This window comes from Dissoconium aciculare (assembly GCF_010015565.1).
Source record: "Dissoconium aciculare CBS 342.82 unplaced genomic scaffold K489scaffold_3, whole genome shotgun sequence".
Classification (NCBI taxonomy): domain Eukaryota; kingdom Fungi; phylum Ascomycota; class Dothideomycetes; order Mycosphaerellales; family Dissoconiaceae; genus Dissoconium; species Dissoconium aciculare.
This window is the reverse complement of record NW_022984953.1, coordinates 248,225-267,133: the sequence shown is the minus strand read 5'-3', so window position 1 is coordinate 267,133 and position 18,909 is coordinate 248,225. Positions and strand designations below refer to the sequence as shown.

Below are 18,909 nucleotides of genomic sequence, written 5' to 3'. Positions count from 1 at the left end.
GCCCCTTTTGATGAGAGAGATCTTTTTCTTTTTTGGTTTCTCATGGTGTGTGTGTGTGCGTGTTTCTTGCCCTCTTCTCACCGGGCGATGAGCAGGCCGAAGCTCTCCATCCAGCCGCCGGAGTGGCCGTAGACGCCCGCGATGGTGTATCCGCGAGGGGGGATGAGGGTGTGTCTGAGGAGAAACGGTCAGTCCCACGTCTCTGCAAAAACAAAAAGGAGGAGAATCAAGGAAAAGAGATCGGGAGAGGAAAGAAAGGAAGTAAAAAAAAAGGAGCAAAACTCACCCGCTGCCCCCGTTCTTGTTCCCGAAGAATTCGCTCCGCCGTCCGGACGTCGTGAGGACCTGCAGGCCGTCGATCCACGCGCCGGCGCGCACGTGGAAGCCCAGGAGCATCTCGCCGCGGCGCACGTCCAGCGGGAAATCCGTCGGGCTGCCGCCGCGCTGGCCGAAGAGCGAGGCGGAGCCGTCCTCGAAGAGGAACTCCAGCCCGTCGATGTAGCCGCCGTGGTGGATCCGGACGCTCATCAGGCGGCTGGAGCGCATGCGGGTGGGGCTGCCGCCGGTGCCGGCGGCCGAGGGGAGGAGGATGTCGACGGTCTGGCCCGGGCTGGGCGCGCCGCCGACGCGGGCGCCGCGGAAGGCGTAGCGGTTGTCGGGCAGGCGCAGGCGGCTGTCCTCGGAGGCGAGGGCGGCGAAGTCCGGGATCTCGAGGCTGGCGCCGCCGCCGGAGAAGACCTGCACGGCGAGGCGGCGCTTCTTGTTGGATCTGTCGCCCGCCGGCAGGCGTTCGCGGAGTTGGGCTTCGGTGAGGGTGATCTGGCGGGGGGCGGCGGAGGCGGAGGCGCTCGGGTCGATGAACTCGATCCAGTGGTGGCAGACGTCGTCGCCTTCCGGGGTGATCTCGATCCAGGCGACGCCGGTGGCGGCGGTCACGAGGACGTTGGAGTTGTCGACGGCCCAGACTTGGATGCTGGCGTCGGAGTTGACGGGTTGGTCGCTGGGGAGCCCGAAGCAGGGGTGGAAACGGAAGCGAAGGATGTCGAGGCGATGCCATGCGCACTCGTCCTCGGGGAGACACAGTTGCCGGCCTTGCTGCTTCGTCCGCGTCGAGTAGGCCTCGCGGCAGGTGAAGGTCCGGTTGAGGGTGACGTAGTCCCGGAGCATGACACCGGATTCTTGATGTGGGCAGCCGAAGAGATGTCCGGTCTCGTGTAGGTGGGCTCCGATGCCGATGTTGGCGGCCTCCCAGCTGCTACCCGACTCACCACAGTCGTTCGCGACGTAATCGGTATCGGTCCGTGTGCAATCCGTGAACGCCGGGACGACCTCCTCGATGTGTGCTGGGTATGACTGTAAAAGGTGGGAGCCGAAGATGGCAAGCTTGAGATCTTCGCCTCCACCGCCGAGCGCAGCATGTCCGCGCACGATCCCGACCTGCTTGTCCCACTGCGTATCCAAGAACATACACGAAACGTAGTGGGTCTGTCCGGGAGCGATCTTGAAGTGCTCTCTCACCGCATCGCCCGCGATGTCGAAGAGGCCCCCTTTCCTCGACGCCGGCTCATACTGCTGAGCGATTTCCAAATCTCGCACCTCTTGCGCAGACTGTCGTAAACGGATGATGTGGACCTTGGCCTCGTTGCGCATCTGCCCGGTCTCCATATCTTTCACCGTCAATGTCCCTGGCTGCCACTCCTCCTCGTATCGATAACAGCGTCGGCCGAAGCCGTTGCGATTCATTTGCTCCGCCGTGAAAGCCTGCCAGAGGTATGCCGACATCCGGAATTTCCGGATGGCGGTCGCCAGATTGTTGCCCTCGGTTTGTACCCGTTGAGGCATAGCATCGTACGTCTCGGGCGAGTCACGGGCGACGAGGATGCACAACTGCAGAGGCGGCGCTGAGTTGAGTGGGAGGTAGTTGATATTGATCCAAGATGAATGGGCGGGCGAGGATGGGTTGTTGGTTGGGACATCCCGCGAGGTGAAATCCAGACGGATCCGATTCGGTCCAGGCTGCAGGTAGACCAACGCCTTGAAATGAGAAGCGCACACTGGCCAATTGACGGATGGGAAGCTGTCTTGGTGGTGTGAGACGGTAAGCTGACCGTCTACGGGTTGGGCGACATCAGCACATTGGCCGAAGACGAGCAAGACTTTTTGGTGGACCTGAATATATGGTCAGTCCACGCGTGAGAGTCGATGACACAAAATGCCCTCACCCAGGAGCCATCGCTCACGGAGAGCACGCGAGGCGCATAGGGCGACGTTGACGGCGTTGTTCGCTCGCCGCTCTGAGTCGGTAGTCCCTATGAGAGCTTTAGCCAAGGATCGAGCGATTTGCAGCCATTCGAGCAACTCACGAGCATGCTGATTCGATTGCTCTGAGCGCTCGCCAATCGTGGTCGTTGCGGGACAGGTGGTGGGGTCTTGTTTCCTTGACCGTGGCTGCTGGTTCCTGACAATGTCGTCGTCGATCGTCCGTTTGGCGGAGAAGTCGACGAGGGCGGAGAGGGGTTTCGGCGCTGTTCGAAGTAGGAACTTAATGTGGAGGATGATTTATTCCGTTGCCGGTGGTCTTCGGGATTGCTTATTGAAGAGGAATTTTCGGAACTGGTATTGTTGGTATCGTTATTATTACTATTATTATTATTACTGCGCAGCGACAGGCGAGAGGTCCGCCTTAGGTTCAGGAAATTCGGCATCGTGGTGGTGGTGGAGGGCGACTTTGGCCTAGGGACTGAGCTGTTACGCGTCACCTAGCGGCGCGGACGAGTGAAGGAGCTGAGGCGGCAAAAGCGCGGCGGCGGCACAGTTCAACTCTCGTTTCAGAGCGATGGTTTATTTGTGGATACCAGTCATCGAAGCACCTAGGTAGGCGAGTGGTGTCGTACTGTCGCAGGTATAGTCGTGAGAGTGAAGAGAACACAATTCCAAGACGAGACCGTGACGAGCTCGTCCAATGACCAGGACTTAGGTAATAAGGAGAGAGAGAGAGGAAGAAGAGACAAGCTTGGAAGGAGGGATCGACAAGCACCCGCGGATACGAGCTTTGGTGGATTACAGTATCATTAGTCTCCAGCTGACATGGAGAAAAGTTGTTGTGCAGGTGGGTTGTACTGGTATGAAGGAATGGATGGATGGACGGAGAGGGATGCTGTAGCACCTGCCTGCCTGAGAGGTGGATCCAGTAGTGATGATGATTGATGATGATGATGATGATGATAACAACGATGATGATGATGATGATGACAGGAAAGTCCCGCTGCTGCAAGCCACCAGAAATGCGCCCGGTAGGAGAATTGATCGTGGGCTATACTATCCTATGCAATACACAACAACAACCACAACGAGAGCTTGCAGTGTGGACAACCGCACGATGGGTGAACGCGAGTGTGCAGGTGTGATTCCATTGATTCCATTGATTGATTACATTGATGGCGGATGGGCGAGTGAGCGGGTGAGTGAGTGAGTGACGGGTGCGAGTGGGTGACGGGCGTGGGAGAGTGTGAAACAATCCATTCGGGGACAATAACGATAATCAAGGAAGGTTTCATGGTGGTATCGGTCTCCTTGCCCAGGTGTGTGTGGGTAGCCGCAGTAGTTCTCGTATTGATGAGGAGGATGATGATGATTGTGGGTAAGCTGCAGCAGGAATGAGAGGGAAAAGAAGGAATAGATCAAGTTTCGGACATAATAAAAAAGACAGGTGAGGACGGATCGGATGTCTCGATCATCGGTGCTGTCTCATCCTCATCTTCCTCCACCACCACCACCTCCTACTACTCCTGCTACTCCTGCTACGAGGCTCAACCGAAGCTCGGCACGTTCAACAGCAGCCCATCAATTGCAGGTGGACTGCATGTATATATGTATGTATGTGTGTATGTGGGAAGCAGAGAGGCGGCGGTTGATCATGTTTCATCCTCACCCGGGCACTGGGCAGCACACTCGACTCAGCTTTCGGGGCCCAGTCATCCATTCATCCATCCATTCATTCTATTGGAAGAGAGATGATCCATCATCCATCATCATACACGTGTGTTTGGCTCTCAAAGTCATGTCCTCCTCTCCCTCTCCCCGACTACGTGGATCAACCCGAGAGATAGAGAGAGCGAGAAGGAATCCCCGCTCAACGATTTTTATTTTATTTTAAGATTGGGTGGATCACTGATGACGAAAGCTGCAATCGATGAGGAAACCTTGGAATCATGGTTGAAATGCCGCCAACAATGAAGGCTCTCTCTCTCTCTCTTCTGGGAATGGTGGGACGGACGGATCCCAGCGGGGCGGGCAGATGGCGGGCAGATATGGCGGCGGCGGCGGCAACGGGCGGAACCTCTGCGTGAACGGAAGCTTAAAAATTGCCCTAAATGTCTGAAACACGATGCTCTATCGCCGATGGGCGCGGGGGATGTGTGTGCCTAGAAAAGCCAAACTGCCCAGGTGGCTATAATGATACATACTTAGGTACCCAAGAAAACTGCTGGTGAGAAGAAGGCCAGGTCGAAGAATCAGTTGGAACACCCATGAATGGAAGTGACCATGGAAAATGTCAACCGAGAGCGAGCGAGCGAGCGAGCGACATCAACAGTAATCGCCCTCGTGTTTGGAGAAGATATCCCGCTTCGAAATCGTTGGGATTGATTGCGAAAGGGGGCAACATCTCCCCGATTATTTTTCGATGTTACCGCTGAGCCTCACGTTGACCGCGCAGGTATATATGTCTGATGATAAGGGAGACGGAGCTTTATCGCGCGACGACCATTCGCGTCGCAGAAGTACGTACTGCACTGCACTGCACTGCATGCGAGGTGCCATTGCATAAATTTCGATCGGGTACGGGCACATCGCTCTTGCGGCTAACTACATCGTCGTCGACCAGTCCTCATCGATGACCCCTCATTGTCCCAGCGGGACGCCAACGACCATCTCTAAATAAATCCCATATTACCACATGCGGAATATCTAAATACTGGCAAGCGATGTCCTGTCGGTCTTTCAGGATCGAAGAATGTGATCGCCTCGGGTCTACGTCATGGAGCATGTATGTGATGAGCAACCTCTTGATGGTGCCCGTGGTGGTTCATCCGTTGCCGCTTTCCCAAGGCAACTCCCGCAACACGAACGTCCGCCCGCCCGTCCATCCACCGCTCGCACGACGGAGAACCCGCCCGTTTCGTCCATTGCGAAACAGCTTCCGTCACGACATCGCGCTTGTGCTTAACACACCTGCTACTACCTGCCATCTTTGTAAGGAAGTACAAGGGCTTTGAAGATTCTGGACTGCGGCTGAAATCTCAATGGACTACTGTATGAGGTAGCTGAAATATACCAGAACATCCCCTCCGAAGGTTTGCCAGGAATCTGACGGCCTGAGAGGGAGGGAGGCCCCATCCGCCTTGTGCAAACTCTGTCGGTAGGACCTGTAGGCAGCAGCTGTATTACTTTTGAGTATCAAATGTGACGGGGTGACTGAAGCAGGCAGCGTCCAGCCATCTGCTGTGCCGCTCCATAGGCATCCGCTGCTGGAACAGGCCGACTTCTCAATGCCGAGGCGAGGGAATATACAAGGTGAGCTGCTCGGCATGATTCGACTGGAAACGGAACATTCCCTCGAAGAGTCATCATCACCACCTCTCCCGATCAATTGCATGTAATGTCCAACGGACGAAGCCAGCAAGTCATGGCATCGACATCAACATCATCATCATCATCATCCGACATCCCGTCTCCCCCGAACCGCCCAATCTACATCGCCAAACTCAAAGGCCAGCCCAACCGGCGCGGCCACATGATGATCTACATCCCCAACCTGACCTCCCTCTCGCATGACCCCTCCCCCAGCAGCAGCGAAAACCGAGAAGGTCGGCCCCCATCCCCCGGGACCGTGCTCCAAGTCATCGGCGCGCCCATGCTAGGCTTCAACCACGAGATCATCCGCAACCACAACATCAACGACGAGTCCAACGGCGTCTTGTCCACGCTCGCGCTCGTCGGTCTGGTCGAAGGGAGGCACGTCCGTGATCCTCCTTCGGCGGGTCTCGAGAAGACCGACCGGACTTATGACGCGGATTCCCTCGAGGGATGGGCGTTGCGGACCGCCGCTCCGAGGAAGACGGAGAATTTCTTGGATCCGGCGCAGGCGGTATGTACATCACTTCGTTGTCCGAAAGAGGGCCGGGTGGGACCCGGTCTGGAACCGATTCGACATGAGGGTTTCTTGTTTCCTGACTGACACATCTCCTTTCTTCGTTGATCACAGAGCAAAATCCGCGACTGTCAGAATTGGGTCGAGGATTTCGTCGGGCTGCTCGTCCAGCGTGGCGTCTTGCCCGAGTCGGCGACGCAGGTCGTCCGGGAGAATATGGATCCGCAGACGGGGTTGGCGTTGAGGTCGGTGAACAGTCTGATAACGGGACCGCCTGGGGGGTCGAAACGATGAAGATCTTCGAAGTCGGAGGTTACCCCCATGTTTATGATGTTTTACTTGATGACAGACATGCGTGTATGTTGTGGATGGAATGCACATGGGTCGGAAATCTCCAAATCATAAATAGGAGACACTCTGGGTCATCGTCTCTGTCAACAACACGACGTCGCATGAAGCTTTCTCCCCACGTCGGAAATTCCAAAGGGACTGGGTGTTTCCCTTCGATCCTTACATTCATGTGATGATGCGCAACAAGCTGTTGAAACATCAACCAGTTCGACCCCGTCGGATAGAGGCCCATCCACACCATGCTGCTGGAGCCATCCGACCCGGCCCTCGCGCAGGAGGACGCATCTGCAATCGACTTTCACGACACGGCATAATTCCAGCCCCGTTCCGGATCCGAAACCCTACCTCAGCTGCCCACTCCCGAGGGGGTCCTCGCGCGGTCGAAACATCCCTACAAACGCGCCGTCTTTGAGGACCTGCGCCTGTACGTGAAGTTCGGTAATGCAGACAAGGTGAGGCGCGAGGAAAGCCCAAACCATGCAAGCCTTGCACCGGACCTTCCACCCCCAGCGACATCCGCGAACCGGAGGTCTACGGATCAAAGGGGAGGGAGGGTCGGTTTTCCCATCTATATGGAATTGATCCCGGGCGTATGTTGGAGCGAAGCATCGCCGACCCTCACCGCTTCCGAGCGAGAGACGGTCATCGCACAGCCGGCGAGGGGTGTAGAAGCTCTGCGCGCGCTGGAGTAGGAGGTGATTTCCCCGGAAACACCGCCGTTCATTGGTGAGATTGATGTCCCGTTTCACTTTCCCACGTTCTCTGAACGGCAGTACTGATCTAGTTCTTCTCAGGCTCTATCTCGTGAGGTCCTACTGCAAAAACAAAACATACAGCACGAGGGATTCCCACGTGGTCACCCACCGTAGTACTAATCTCGCGGTCAGCTGCTTAAATATGGGAGAGCGGACGGGATCCCTTGTTCTCAGCTGCCTGTGGCCGTATGTGCTTGACTAAGAGATTTGGTACTTAATATACTACCGGATACTGCGTGTATCGTAGATTGCTCCGGCTGAGCTCGTGAGTTCACGCGTCAGCGACTTCTCTTTCCAGCCCGTGGGTGCCACCGAGGCCAGTCCCTTCCACAGTCTCAAAGCCTTCAGCGACTGTGTACAGTTCTTGGCCTTGCGGCGTGTGCTGGATTTCGAGTATCCCTGGGGTCGACTCCTGCCCGATGGGGATTGCGCCGTCTACTTCATCCACGCCGACCTCCACTCCGGGAACGTCATGATCTCGGGGGAGGTGGGTTCTCGCCGGGTCGTGGCGGGTTTGGACTGGGAGCAGGCCGGTTGGTACCCGGAATGGTGGGAGTACGGCAAGATGCGACTGCTTCTGGACGGCCCGGAGGATGACCTCGCGGATCGCGGGATGCACAGGAAGTATGAGTGCGAGTGGGAGGGGTTCGTCGAACATTGGTCCGCACGCGCGCCGTAGAGGAGGCCTATCTTTCGATACTCTCGCTCTTTCTTCGAGGGAAAGAACTCGTGACTGCTGGCTGGAACCGGGCACTGGAGCCCGTCTCTACGACAGATTGATCGGTTCAGATCACGGCAAGGATGTCAACCCCTGATGATCATCGTGAGATCATGATTCTCTTGCGGAGAACGAGGCTGCGGATTTTCCTACATACCACGACTCTAGTAGGCGAGGGTGAGATCTCTACGACTGATGAACCCGGCTGATGAACCCGGCCGTGGTTCTCCGTCAGCGGAAATCGTCCGCCGGGAAAGTTGTCCCCGTCTCATGATGACGCACGGGACAAGCTGTGCTGGTGCAGCACAACGATGAACTGTCGAGTGAGTCAGCGGCGGTTCTCAAAAAAGACAGACAGGAACTCTCGTTCGAGGCACAGTACTGTATGCATCTCACATCTTCCACGGGCCGAAAGTGGCGACACTACTCGGCGGGCAATGGAGTCTTCGCCGCGATACCGGCATCGGTCCAATCGGACGCCCGCGGGCCACTCCGATGCCTCACCAGATACTGCCGCCCTCTGATAAATAAGATGCTACCCGCGCGCGTTTACGACCCTCAGTCCGAAAGGGCAGAGTCGGACAATGGGTTTTGTTAAGCTGTTGGGGTGTCCGGTCCGACGCCTGTATCAAACGATCAACTCACAAAGCCCAAGCGGGCCCACAGGCGGGAAAGAGCACCGTGCGGGCGCACACGACCGTATCACAAATAGACACACCGAGCGGCGCCGGCATACATGTGCATGTCGACGACGTATGTAATATGTATGCGGCGATGGCACGCATCATCGGTCCCGTTCCAATGCGCGCCCGTTGACACTTGGAAAATGTGATAAATTCATCACCGTCACCACCCATCGTTTGGAATCAACGGTCGCGTCCGGCGGGCGGGCCGCGGGAGTAAGGTTTTACACTTGCCCAGGTGGGCACAGCGGCTTTCGCTGCTGCCTCGCTTTTGGGAATGAAAAAGTTTAATAATGCCTGTGGGCATGGGTGTCGTGTGTCTGTGTGTAGGTGTGTTGAAGTAACATGGGATGTACTTCTCGGCTTTTGATTGGGATCGGGAGAGATGCTGGACTGTACATCCAGTAATCGGTCCACTGGCGGAGGAAGGAGGAGGAGGAAGAGCAGGTGGTGGTGGTATTTTCCATTTGAACTTTCCTTCCAACGACAGGTCCACGATCAATGCCATGTCCATGTACGATGCAGGAGACGAAGACACCGCGGCTGTTTGCCACTTTCGCAAGAAGGGGGACCTCGTGGTGGAAAGAACGGATGTTCGGACTCCACCATTGGGAAACGAGATGAAGACAGGAAGAGAGAGAGAGAGAGAGGGAGGGAAATATACCTACATAGATGGAAATGTGCCATGTCGCAGACCTGATTGGCTGCGGCTCTTCTCACCTCATGTTTCCTGTCCTGCGGGCTGGCGAGAGAGCGAGAGAGCGAGAGGGAAAAAAAAGGCCCTCTCCTCGGCAAAACCGGCGTAAGCTTTCGGGCGAAACAGAACCACTTTGCCTGGAACGTCTGCCTCTCCCTCTCTCTCGAGGTTCTTAGGGCGATGAATCGTGATGTAACCAATGCCCCACCGTCAGCTGCGAGACGCACGTTCGCCGCATCGAGATGGGACGGCACATGTGCCAGGCGCTGGTCGGTCGCCGTCGCTGCTCCGCCTGGACGTCACCACCTGGGCAGTTCATCAGTCGGTCTCCACCGGCGTCGAGCCCGGCCATCGGCGGCGGCATCTTCACGGAACGCAGCGCGAGCTATATTTCTCCCCCAATCGTCATCGTCTCGAGATACGACCGTCGTCTCCGACTTCATCCAAAGGGGATGTATCTCCCGCGACAAGCATCAAACTGGCACGGCGGGTTTGTTTTCCGTTGGAAACAATCCTCTCCGCTGCATAATTTTTTTTTGGCTCGCGTGCCTCGTGCTCTTCACAGGAACAAGGACCTCCCCCGGGGAAAAGTCCCGTCAGCACGGAAATGCCACACGAGAGAAAAAAACAAAGTGTAATCTCGCTATTCTTGTAGCAGCATGTCCCAACCCTGGCCTGCCCGCTGGGCCCGAGCCTCGGGAAATCCGGGGCGGATTGATTGCACCTTTGCCTTTGCGGCTTTATTGACCCTCGTCGTTGTTGCCCTGGCCTGGCGGGAGATAATAAATGGCTGAGCTGCGCCGCAGACACACGCAATCCTGGTGGTGCTGTGCTGTGCTGTGCTGTGATTTGATTTGATGGATGGCGATGGTGGAGGTGGTGAGATGGGTGATGGTGTGATCGGCGTCGTTTCCTCCCTCTCTCATCTGCTCTACTGTCCTGCGCGCAGGGCTGTGGCTTTATCTACAGGACCGCAAGATCTGATCTGGGTCGCTCTCCTCTCTCACCTCCCTCGGCTTTCGTCGTGGACAAAGTGTACTGCATTTGGAGAACTGGCGAGATGGGGAGATCCTAGACTCGAGAGTGTCGAATATAGAAGTCTGTCCGCTTATCTCTGCGGTTTCATCGGCAAGGTCTGGATATACCCAAGATTTAATTATTACAGTTTCTCGAATTTGGAAGACGGGAAGTGTGGCCTCTCTCTCTCTCTCTTTGTCTCGCTTCCTGACCACCGTTCTCTCTCCTTCTCTCGAACACGTGTGAACGACCGTACAAATCCCGCACAGATAGATAAGGACCGGCCGAGTCCAGTTTTCCCATCCCAGCTGCCTACTTTTTGGGGCCGTCTATTCATGCCTTTCTCCGTCTCGCTCTGTGGATATGCTCGTATGGGGATGTGGATGTCCGCGTGGGCGCGAGTGAGTGATCGGAGCGTCCGAGCGCTTTCGTCACACACACATCGTCGCCATCGACGATGCCGCGACGCGCTAGACTCGTCGTCGATATACCGCTTTGAGTAAGAATCGTCGCGAATGAGATCTTGGAAGTCGGAGAACTAGATGCGAGCTAGATGGTGAAACTCGATGCTGCTATTGCTACTCCTACTGCTACTCCTACTACTACTACCGTATCGAGTAAGATGGAGCATTGGAAGGAAAATCATCCCGTCAGATGGCGCTGTTGGCCCGCCCGCACACACACACACACACACACACCATGGTCGGCTCCGTCGGCGATGGAGGTTTTTCTGACAGGTCGTATACCTTGGACGGTTGGAGGCTATTCCCGTGGTGGTCCTCTCTCTCTCCCTCTCATCGAAAATGGCATGTGTCATTCTCGGGAAAAGATGCGCATGTTTTCGAGATGAGGGGGAGATGATCGCAAATTCGCATATGAGAGGGAGATATGCGCGCGGTGAAATGTGGTACATCCAGTGCAGGAGGTGGATTGGTTGCATATGTGGGACAGACAGCCCTGGAGAGGTTGAGTTGAAAGCTGGAGTCACCTACCTACCTACCTACCTACAGCAGCAATTCGATTGGGGGGCTGGCGATTGGCCGGCCGGTCGCTGGGTGAAGATGGCGTTGGCAGGGCTTGGTCCGCTCGTTCCAATCAATTCAATCCAGCTCCATTTCACGCACGCACGCACGTATGGAAACGCCGCTCCGATCGCCCACGATACTTTTCCGTCTATATGCAGTATATGCATGCCAGTTCTCTCTCTCTCTCTCTCTCTCTGCATGGTACCTGGACCTGGAACCTGTGCTATACATGGAACCTGTACAATACCTGGAACCTGTGCTGTACCTGGACCTGCACCGTATTTTGCTGCTGATGCTGATGCTGCTGTTGTCACTGTCACTGTCACTGTCACTGCTGCTGCTGCTGTTGTGTGCTGAAGGTGGTGTGTAGTATGAGCGATCGGCCGCTTCTCGATCATTTACTTGTCATCAGTCATCATCATTCATATGACGAGAGAATCTTTGATGTGGTACGGGGAAAACGGCTGTACCTGTTCCACAGTGCTTTCTCCTCTTTCCGGCCGGGCTGTCTCCCCTTCCTTTTGTTTTTATTTTATTACTTACTCTATTATTATAATCCCGTTCTGGGAGTGTATGGACAGAAGAGCAATACCAATATACCAGGGAGAGACAGAGGAAGAAAGAGAAAAAGGGAGAGAACTTATCGGCATCATCATCACCTCATCATTCATCCATTCGTTCAGCCGTACAAACGGGAGACCTGAATCTGCAGTGTGCAATCCTCGGAAATAGCCCTACTGCAGGTGCTCAACCGCCAATCCTCTTTCCTCGCCTGTCACTACCACACCTGGGCACTCTCTTTGCTCTCGCTCACCTCACCCGCTTTGCACGCACCCACGCACGCACGCACTGGCTCACACACTCACATACACACGCACTCATACAAGCCTTCTGAGCTCCTCCTCGTCGACGGCAAGGTCCCTGTTGTGTCGTCGTCGTCCTGCTCACCACTCCGCCATCACCGCTCCGCTGTGCGACAAACACACAACCACCATTCATGACATACTCTCCCTCGGTCTAGACGTCACAGCAACTCGTCTACGACTTGCACAGCCATCGCCGAGATATACCTGCGCCTGATTCGCCCTTCACATCCACTCCTTATAGCTTGAGAGCTCTCTCTCTCTCGCCCATCACCGCTCGCCCAGCATGGCGGCCGCACCTACAATCATGATTCAACAAATCGAACATCCCGAGGAGGTTGCGTCAAAGGTCATGAAAAGAGTTCAGGTCTCCAAGGTAGGTCGAAGCGGTGCAGAACACGGCACCTTCACTCCATGCTGGATATTAATCGCTAACGTTGGCATCTCCACAGATGACTCGAGCTCTGCAAGATCGACTCGCACTCGCCAATGTCAAATGTCAAAACGGCTGGCAGAACCTCAGCTTGGATGTCATTGAGCCACAGGTGGAGGAAAGGATCAGGAGAAAGAGACCGGCTTCGAGTAACGATACCATATCAGATTCCGCCTCTACCACCTCGAGTCGATTTCATTCGAGCGCCGGCCTGGCCTCCTCTCCTCTCACAGAACCCATGTTCTCGGATCAGATTCTGCCATCGAGCAGCACACGCTCCAAACGACTTCGTCCGGCGGAGCTACCACGATATCCGGCCAGCGGAGCCATCACCGGCCATCGTACCCGCTCCGCACGACGACCGTCATGGAAGCGAAGTCACCAATTACCTCAATCCTCCCCTATCAAACCTACTCGCCATCAACAGCACTCGCGGATCGTCTCCTCCGCCAACGTTTCACAATTCTCTTTCATGTCAACCGCATCCACTCGCATCGATGAAACGCCGTCACCGGAACTCAGCGAGGAGGACGACACCGATCTTCCTCTGACTAGTTTCCAACTTCTGCCTTCTACAGGCTCATTTAGCTTCGATGCCTTTGAGAGTTTCAAAGGACCCACACACGTCACATCCTCACCACCTCGCACACCACCACAGGACCGCCGCATGCGGAAGAGTCACAACATATCTTGGTCACGGACACCTCGGCATGGCGAAGAAGGAGCAGATCTCTTGCTCTACCTTGCCAAATCTCCCAAGGCCCCGTACGGAAGCGGCGCCGAGACCGTCCGACCGAGAAAGTCGACGACCATCTTCGATCGCAATGCGAGCTTTAGCTTCAAGCCTCAACAATCCCAACCCGAACAACAACCCGCACCAGTCGTCGAGCCTCCAGAACCTCCACGCACACCACCTTGTCGCTCGACGCCACTCCCCTCATCACATATGACCCCCAGCAACCACTACAACGGCAGCGGCACCGCCCTCGGCTTCGGCTCCATGACCCCCGGACCGTTCGGCCTCGGCGGCAACCTCCCCCAGACCCCCGGCACGTCCTTCAACTTTGCCGACTTCGTCACCATGAGCCCCAGCCCGGCCCAACCCAACTGGAACACCGCCGCCGCGACTCGCACACCTATGGCCGGATTCGGTCAAACGCCCGGTTCGTCCGCAAGGCGGAGATTGAATTTCGATCGGACACCCGTCTTGGGAGGAATCCGCATGCTCGATGATGGCGGCGGCGGCGGCGGGGGAGGGTTCGGTGGGTTGGGGATGGAGTTAGGTGGGGAGTTGCTCCCTTGAGCAAGAACGGCCCTTTGTTTTCTTTGGCGTATTCCTCTGCCACGTTTCCTCTTTCTTTTCTTCTTTTGGTCCGGCTCATCTTACACCTTTTTGGACACTTTTTGGGGGAACGAACGAAAGAGCGAGAAGAAAGAGAGAGAAAGGATCCTCTCACCACCGCCGTGTCGGGGGACAGATCCGCCCCACACACACGCACACCCATCACACCACACAGAGAGACCCGAACGCTGTTATATATCCCCCTTTTCTGCCCACCGAGGCGAATCCTGTTTTCCGAGAACGCGGATCTTTTCCAATCGCTCCACTTCCACTTCCTCTGGCCCCCTCTTGCTTCCTCCCACCGCTTCTGCATCTCTTCCTCTTCCATTCCGCTCTCCCCTTGCCCCCATCCGGTGGCTTTGAGAATCCGGCTTTTGCCTGCCCGCCCGCCTGGCGATGACTTCGCTACCATGAACCGCACTCTCTCGTATTCGGATTTTCTGCTGCTACTATTGCTGCTGCTGCTGCTGCTACTACTATTGCTGCTACTATTGCTGCTGCTACTGCTACTGATACCGCTGATGAAATCACAACGACGTTCCTCCATTCCGATTACCTTGCTGCTTGATTTCCTCACCGACCGCTGCCCATGCTCGCTGTGCTTTTCCTCCCGACGGGTTTCGATCCTTCCCCTCCCTCCGATGGTGGTCGCGATCATCACTCCATCGTCACCGATGTACCTATCTCTGTAGCATATGATATCAAAGAACGCCGAACGCTCCCTTGGGTTCATCTTCGTGTTGGGGGGCGGGGTTTTTCACCCCCGTCCTGGCGTCCTGGCTTTCTCCGCGATGGGTCCATTCGCCTGCTACTCTGGGCTGTTATTTATCTATCGGGCAGGTATGCACATACATACATCGACGACGAGGTCCTCGGGTGATGGAGCACCCCGGCAAACGCCTTTCTCTTCCCCAACTTCATTTTCTGGGGTCCTTCGTGTCTAGGGAATGCACGGTCTGGGCTGTCAACATGCTCGTTGCAACCGTCATCATCCTCCCCTTTCTTTTCTTTTTGGGAGCTCTTCCTCCCCGGTTTTTGCATCCCTCGCCAGGATTGGATAGGCATCGGTCCATGTGGACGGACCTCCCCGTCGAGCAAGAGTCACATGGCATGAGGCGTTTACAGGCAGGCAGGCAGGCAGGCAGGGAGGTACAGCACATCACAGCACAGGGAGCGAGTGAGCGAGTGACACGCACGTACATGTGCGCTGGCACCACCACCACCACCACCACTTCCACTTCCCCTTCAACTTACAATGATAAACCCTCCTGCCTCTCCCTCACCGTCTCCGAGAACTCGACGCGGAAAACGCGCGACGGGAAGGCGGAGGAAAAACAAGGGAAGGAAAGCAAAAGTGCGGAGTCAACACGGCGGTTCGAGACATGAGGAGCACACCAATTGATAACGAGAAGTCCAACGGGACGACTGATCCTCATAATTCTGCTTATCATCGTTCGACGCGGTCGTGATATAGTAGCGAGAGGGTGGAACAATGATGATGAGCGCCGACGACGGAATCGACCGAGCTTTCCAACTCATCATCATCCTCGTCGTTGCCGGGAAGACGCGACGGCAAACGGGCCAAGACGCGAAGATTTCACGCTAGAGCGGAAGTGCGTGCATGGCGCGACGGATGGATGGTGGTGGGGTCGGATTGGTCGAGGACGACTCGCGACGCACATGCGGGAAGTGGGATGATATATGATATGATGCTTGCAGTACTTTCTCTACATCTGCGCTTGGCGTACATGCCGTTTCTGGGACGACAGGGTTTTTGAGCGCAGGGAGGGCTCCGGAGGGGTGCCTTGGTGATGGTTGGATTTGGGGAGTGATGAGCAGGGAGAGAGAGAGGGAGGGAGGGAACGATTGAAAGCGCAAAAGAATAGCGAGAACTGGGACGAAGGCGATGCTCCGATATCGAAATCTACACACACACACACACACACACGTTTCAATATCTTTTTTCTGGAAAAAGCGAAGTCGTCACAAAAGCGGATGAATGTGCCAAAACAACAACAACAACAACAACAACTCGTAGTTCCCAAACACCCACGCGCCAGTCGGTCCTTCAAGCCAGGAAAAATAAGAAGAAGAAGAAAGAAAAAATCTCGCCGTATCCCAATGACGCCCAAACAGATGTAACAACGTCCATTCATTCATTCATACCATTTCAGCCCGCAAACATGAACCGTCCCAGGTTCAATTTCACCGATCGGGAAGGAATCTGCTCGCCATCTCCCTGCCCATCGTCGTCTTCTTCTTTGTGATCGTCCTGCTCGAAACTGTGATCCCCTCTATCCGCAACAAAAGGAGGGCTGTTGGGTATGATCATGTCTTCACTTCCTAGATTGGTGGAGACTGCATCGTCGAGGGAAGTGGCGATGGCGAGGGAGGATTTGGAGGTGGTCGCCGGGGCGGCTAGGATGGGATTTGCGGAACGGCTGGAAGGGAGGGCTGGACGGATGAATGGAGAAGGCTTGGTGGAGGGTCTAGACTTTTGCTCGGGTGAGGCGGTGATTTGGATCTTTCCCTGCTTTTCTTCTTCTTCTGCCACGTCGTCGTCGCTGTTGGGAATGATGTTGCTGGTTGAAATAGGATAAGATTGAGTCCGTCGCATCGAGGGTGTAGATTTTCCTTTGTGGGAGATCTTCTGAGATGGAGTTGAGGTGGAGGCGGAGTTGCGGAAGCGCTCGAGGGAGCCGAAGGAGCTGGTTTGACTATCATCTGTGAGCGGAGTGGCGAGATTGTCTGTCTGCTGTGAGAATGTGGCATCGGACGATTCGAGAGATAGAAGTGACGTTTCAGAACTCTGTGAATCATGCTCTGCCGTAGGAAGTTCGGGAGTCGATGTCCCGAGATCGTTGAATACACTCAGCTTTTTCCGTTTCCTAGGCGCGGTGTTTGCGGATTCATGGATGGATCTCTCTGTTGCGGCGGCGGCTTCGGCTAGAGCTTGAGCGACAGAGTCGTCCGACCAGAGTTCAAATTCCTCTTCTCCACGTCGTGAAGGTTTCTTGCGTAATGTAGGGCTGTCCTGGGTGGGTCGTTGGCCGAAGAAGCGGCTCGTGGTGGTGCTCTCCAAACTGACGCCTCCTGCCATAGCAAGGCCGATCGCCGGATCTGAACAGAGACGCTGTCTCTTCGGAGTCTCGCTGGGAAGCTGGAAATTCGAGAGGCGCGGAGCTCGAGAAGGTGGAGGGGCGGAAGATGGTACCGACACACTCAACGATCGATTGATTCCTGGTATGCGAGCTTGGGGAACCTGCGATGCTGACCATGATATATTCGTCTGTGATTGTATGAGGCGTTGTTGGCTTGGAGAGGGAGTGAAAGAATTCGGATCGAGTTCGGCAAGAGGCGTGCGGCCCTTGAAGTACTCCGTGATCGGCTTGCCATGCTTCTCCAAAGGCGTCGAAACCATCCGGTGTTCAACAGCCCGTTCAGAAAATCTCTGTGGAAGTACGATTGGCTGTTTGGTGTTGGGATCCAGATCACCGCACGCGACCCCCGCCGCCTCTTCAGGCGTGACCTCTTTGCCCAGGAAGGGCATGGCTTCTGCTGTGAGGCCGGCTGGTAGCGGGTTGAGGTGTCGAAAAGCGCGAGCCTCGGGGCAGAAGACCCATTGATATAGAAATGTCCTTTCAGCTCTGGTGAAGGCTTCAAGATACCCTGCAGGCACTTTCTTCTTGCCGTCAAATTGTAACATGCGGATGACCTTGTCCAGATCCTTATGCTTCCGTACCAAACGATATGCTGTCTTCAGACCAAGACCTTCGATCGAGGGGAGATAATCACATCCGCTCAACATTGCCATCATTCGGAATTCCTGATCGCTCCAACCGACAAGACTGATCTCTCGGCAGGATGTGAAATCAGCTCTGTCGATCATCACACACTCCCCGTACTGGTCCAACTTGGTAAGTAGTCGTTTCACACCGAAGACCAGGAGATCTGAATCCTCACTCAAGACACCGGAAATGATACCCTGTTGTTCGAGATAAGCGAGTTGGCTGTCGGCCTCGAACGGCGCGACGACGTATGGAACATCCAATCGCTTGAGCTCCTCGATGAGCTCCCTCGCCATTGCCGGTGTTACATCAATCGCCTTTTGTAGTTCCTGATATGCCTGTGACTGCCGACCCATTCGTAGCAAATCCAACCCGACCCTCTTGCTCTCCTTCCGACGCGCGGCACGACTCTTTTCAGTGTGTGCTTTACTCGGGAGATAGTCGCCATCGAAGACTAGATACGGTTTGACGCCGAAGTGCAGTAACATGCGCACGCGGTGGAGCGCAAACTCGATGTGCTTCCGGGTCGGTTTGCCTTGTGCCAGCTCGATCGCACAGGCGATAGTGCCTCTGTGAAGCCAGCCATAGGCGTCGATCCCAATGGTCTGCCCTGCGAGCGTTCGTACATGAGTCGACTTGTGGATGCTTTTCAACAAGGGCAGTAAACCTGAGACATCTTTTGTAAGTAATCTTCTGTGACGAGGTATCTTAGAAGCAGTTGGACTTACCTGTGATACCCATAGTGACGACACTTCGACGCCGACGGCGGTGTCGTGGCTCTATATGAAAGATGCGCTATCTGCGCCGAGAAAGCTCTTCAATGCCAACATATCATACAAGAAACAACGACATGGGCATTCTTCTTGCCTCCGAATCACCACGCGAAAGCCAGAGCAGTTTTAATTGACGTTCACACGGTAGACGCGACGGGCAGCGCGTCTGTGGCAACCCCACATCCCGCACGGACCATCCAGACTTTGCTCTCGGACGACCAACCGACAATTTCGAGAAATTTATTTCTGACACTGGAGGAAGAAGAATTCAACACAATAAGAGTAATTAAAAAAGGACTTAACGAGGATATCA

At 55.4% G+C, this 18,909-nt stretch overlaps 8 protein-coding genes across 8 annotated transcripts; 6 read left to right on the top strand and 2 right to left on the bottom strand.

Moving 5' to 3' along the window:
• Positions 1-77: 77 nt before the first annotated feature.
• On the bottom strand, positions 78-2,705 carry K489DRAFT_407606 (uncharacterized protein; the record flags this gene model as incomplete). The annotated part of the gene is made up of 4 exons (XM_033607388.1): positions 78-174; positions 287-2,169; positions 2,223-2,309; positions 2,364-2,705. The coding sequence occupies 4 exons, from the start codon at positions 2,703-2,705 to the stop codon at positions 78-80; spliced, it is 2,409 nt and encodes an 802-aa protein (XP_033461908.1).
• A 491-nt stretch (positions 2,706-3,196) lies between these two features.
• Positions 3,197-3,644, top strand: K489DRAFT_368101 (uncharacterized protein; the record flags this gene model as incomplete). The annotated part of the gene is made up of 2 exons (XM_033602921.1): positions 3,197-3,464; positions 3,547-3,644. The coding sequence occupies 2 exons, from the start codon at positions 3,197-3,199 to the stop codon at positions 3,642-3,644; spliced, it is 366 nt and encodes a 121-aa protein (XP_033461907.1).
• A 1,340-nt stretch (positions 3,645-4,984) lies between these two features.
• On the top strand, positions 4,985-5,434 carry K489DRAFT_377405 (uncharacterized protein). Its single transcript, XM_033604146.1, has one exon. It carries the CDS (start codon positions 5,039-5,041, stop codon positions 5,225-5,227), a length of 189 nt encoding a protein of 62 aa, XP_033461906.1. The 5' UTR covers positions 4,985-5,038; the 3' UTR covers positions 5,228-5,434.
• Positions 5,435-5,468: 34 nt separating this feature from the next.
• Positions 5,469-6,644, top strand: K489DRAFT_143682 (uncharacterized protein). The gene is made up of 2 exons (XM_033599159.1): positions 5,469-6,148; positions 6,266-6,644. The coding sequence occupies exons 1-2, from the start codon at positions 5,660-5,662 to the stop codon at positions 6,443-6,445; spliced, it is 669 nt and encodes a 222-aa protein (XP_033461905.1). The 5' UTR covers positions 5,469-5,659; the 3' UTR covers positions 6,446-6,644.
• A 3,459-nt stretch (positions 6,645-10,103) lies between these two features.
• K489DRAFT_143645 (uncharacterized protein) lies at positions 10,104-11,025 on the top strand. Its single transcript, XM_033599158.1, has one exon. It carries the CDS (start codon positions 10,213-10,215, stop codon positions 10,873-10,875), a length of 663 nt encoding a protein of 220 aa, XP_033461904.1. The 5' UTR covers positions 10,104-10,212; the 3' UTR covers positions 10,876-11,025.
• A 664-nt stretch (positions 11,026-11,689) lies between these two features.
• K489DRAFT_399150 (uncharacterized protein) lies at positions 11,690-14,279 on the top strand (the record flags this gene model as incomplete). The annotated part of the gene is made up of 4 exons (XM_033606951.1): positions 11,690-11,759; positions 12,130-12,368; positions 12,505-12,636; positions 12,713-14,279. The coding sequence occupies 4 exons, from the start codon at positions 11,690-11,692 to the stop codon at positions 13,994-13,996; spliced, it is 1,725 nt and encodes a 574-aa protein (XP_033461903.1). The 3' UTR covers positions 13,997-14,279.
• A 502-nt stretch (positions 14,280-14,781) lies between these two features.
• Positions 14,782-15,813, top strand: K489DRAFT_143607 (uncharacterized protein). Its single transcript, XM_033599157.1, has one exon. The coding sequence runs from the start codon at positions 14,915-14,917 to the stop codon at positions 15,419-15,421; it is 507 nt and encodes a 168-aa protein (XP_033461902.1). The 5' UTR covers positions 14,782-14,914; the 3' UTR covers positions 15,422-15,813.
• Positions 15,814-15,919: 106 nt separating this feature from the next.
• Positions 15,920-18,712, bottom strand: K489DRAFT_333245 (uncharacterized protein). The gene is made up of 2 exons (XM_033602169.1): positions 18,552-18,712; positions 15,920-18,490 (listed from the first exon to the last, which is right to left on the bottom strand). The coding sequence occupies exons 1-2, from the start codon at positions 18,562-18,564 to the stop codon at positions 16,206-16,208; spliced, it is 2,298 nt and encodes a 765-aa protein (XP_033461901.1). The 5' UTR covers positions 18,565-18,712; the 3' UTR covers positions 15,920-16,205.
• Between the last annotated feature and the right edge of the window lie 197 nt (positions 18,713-18,909).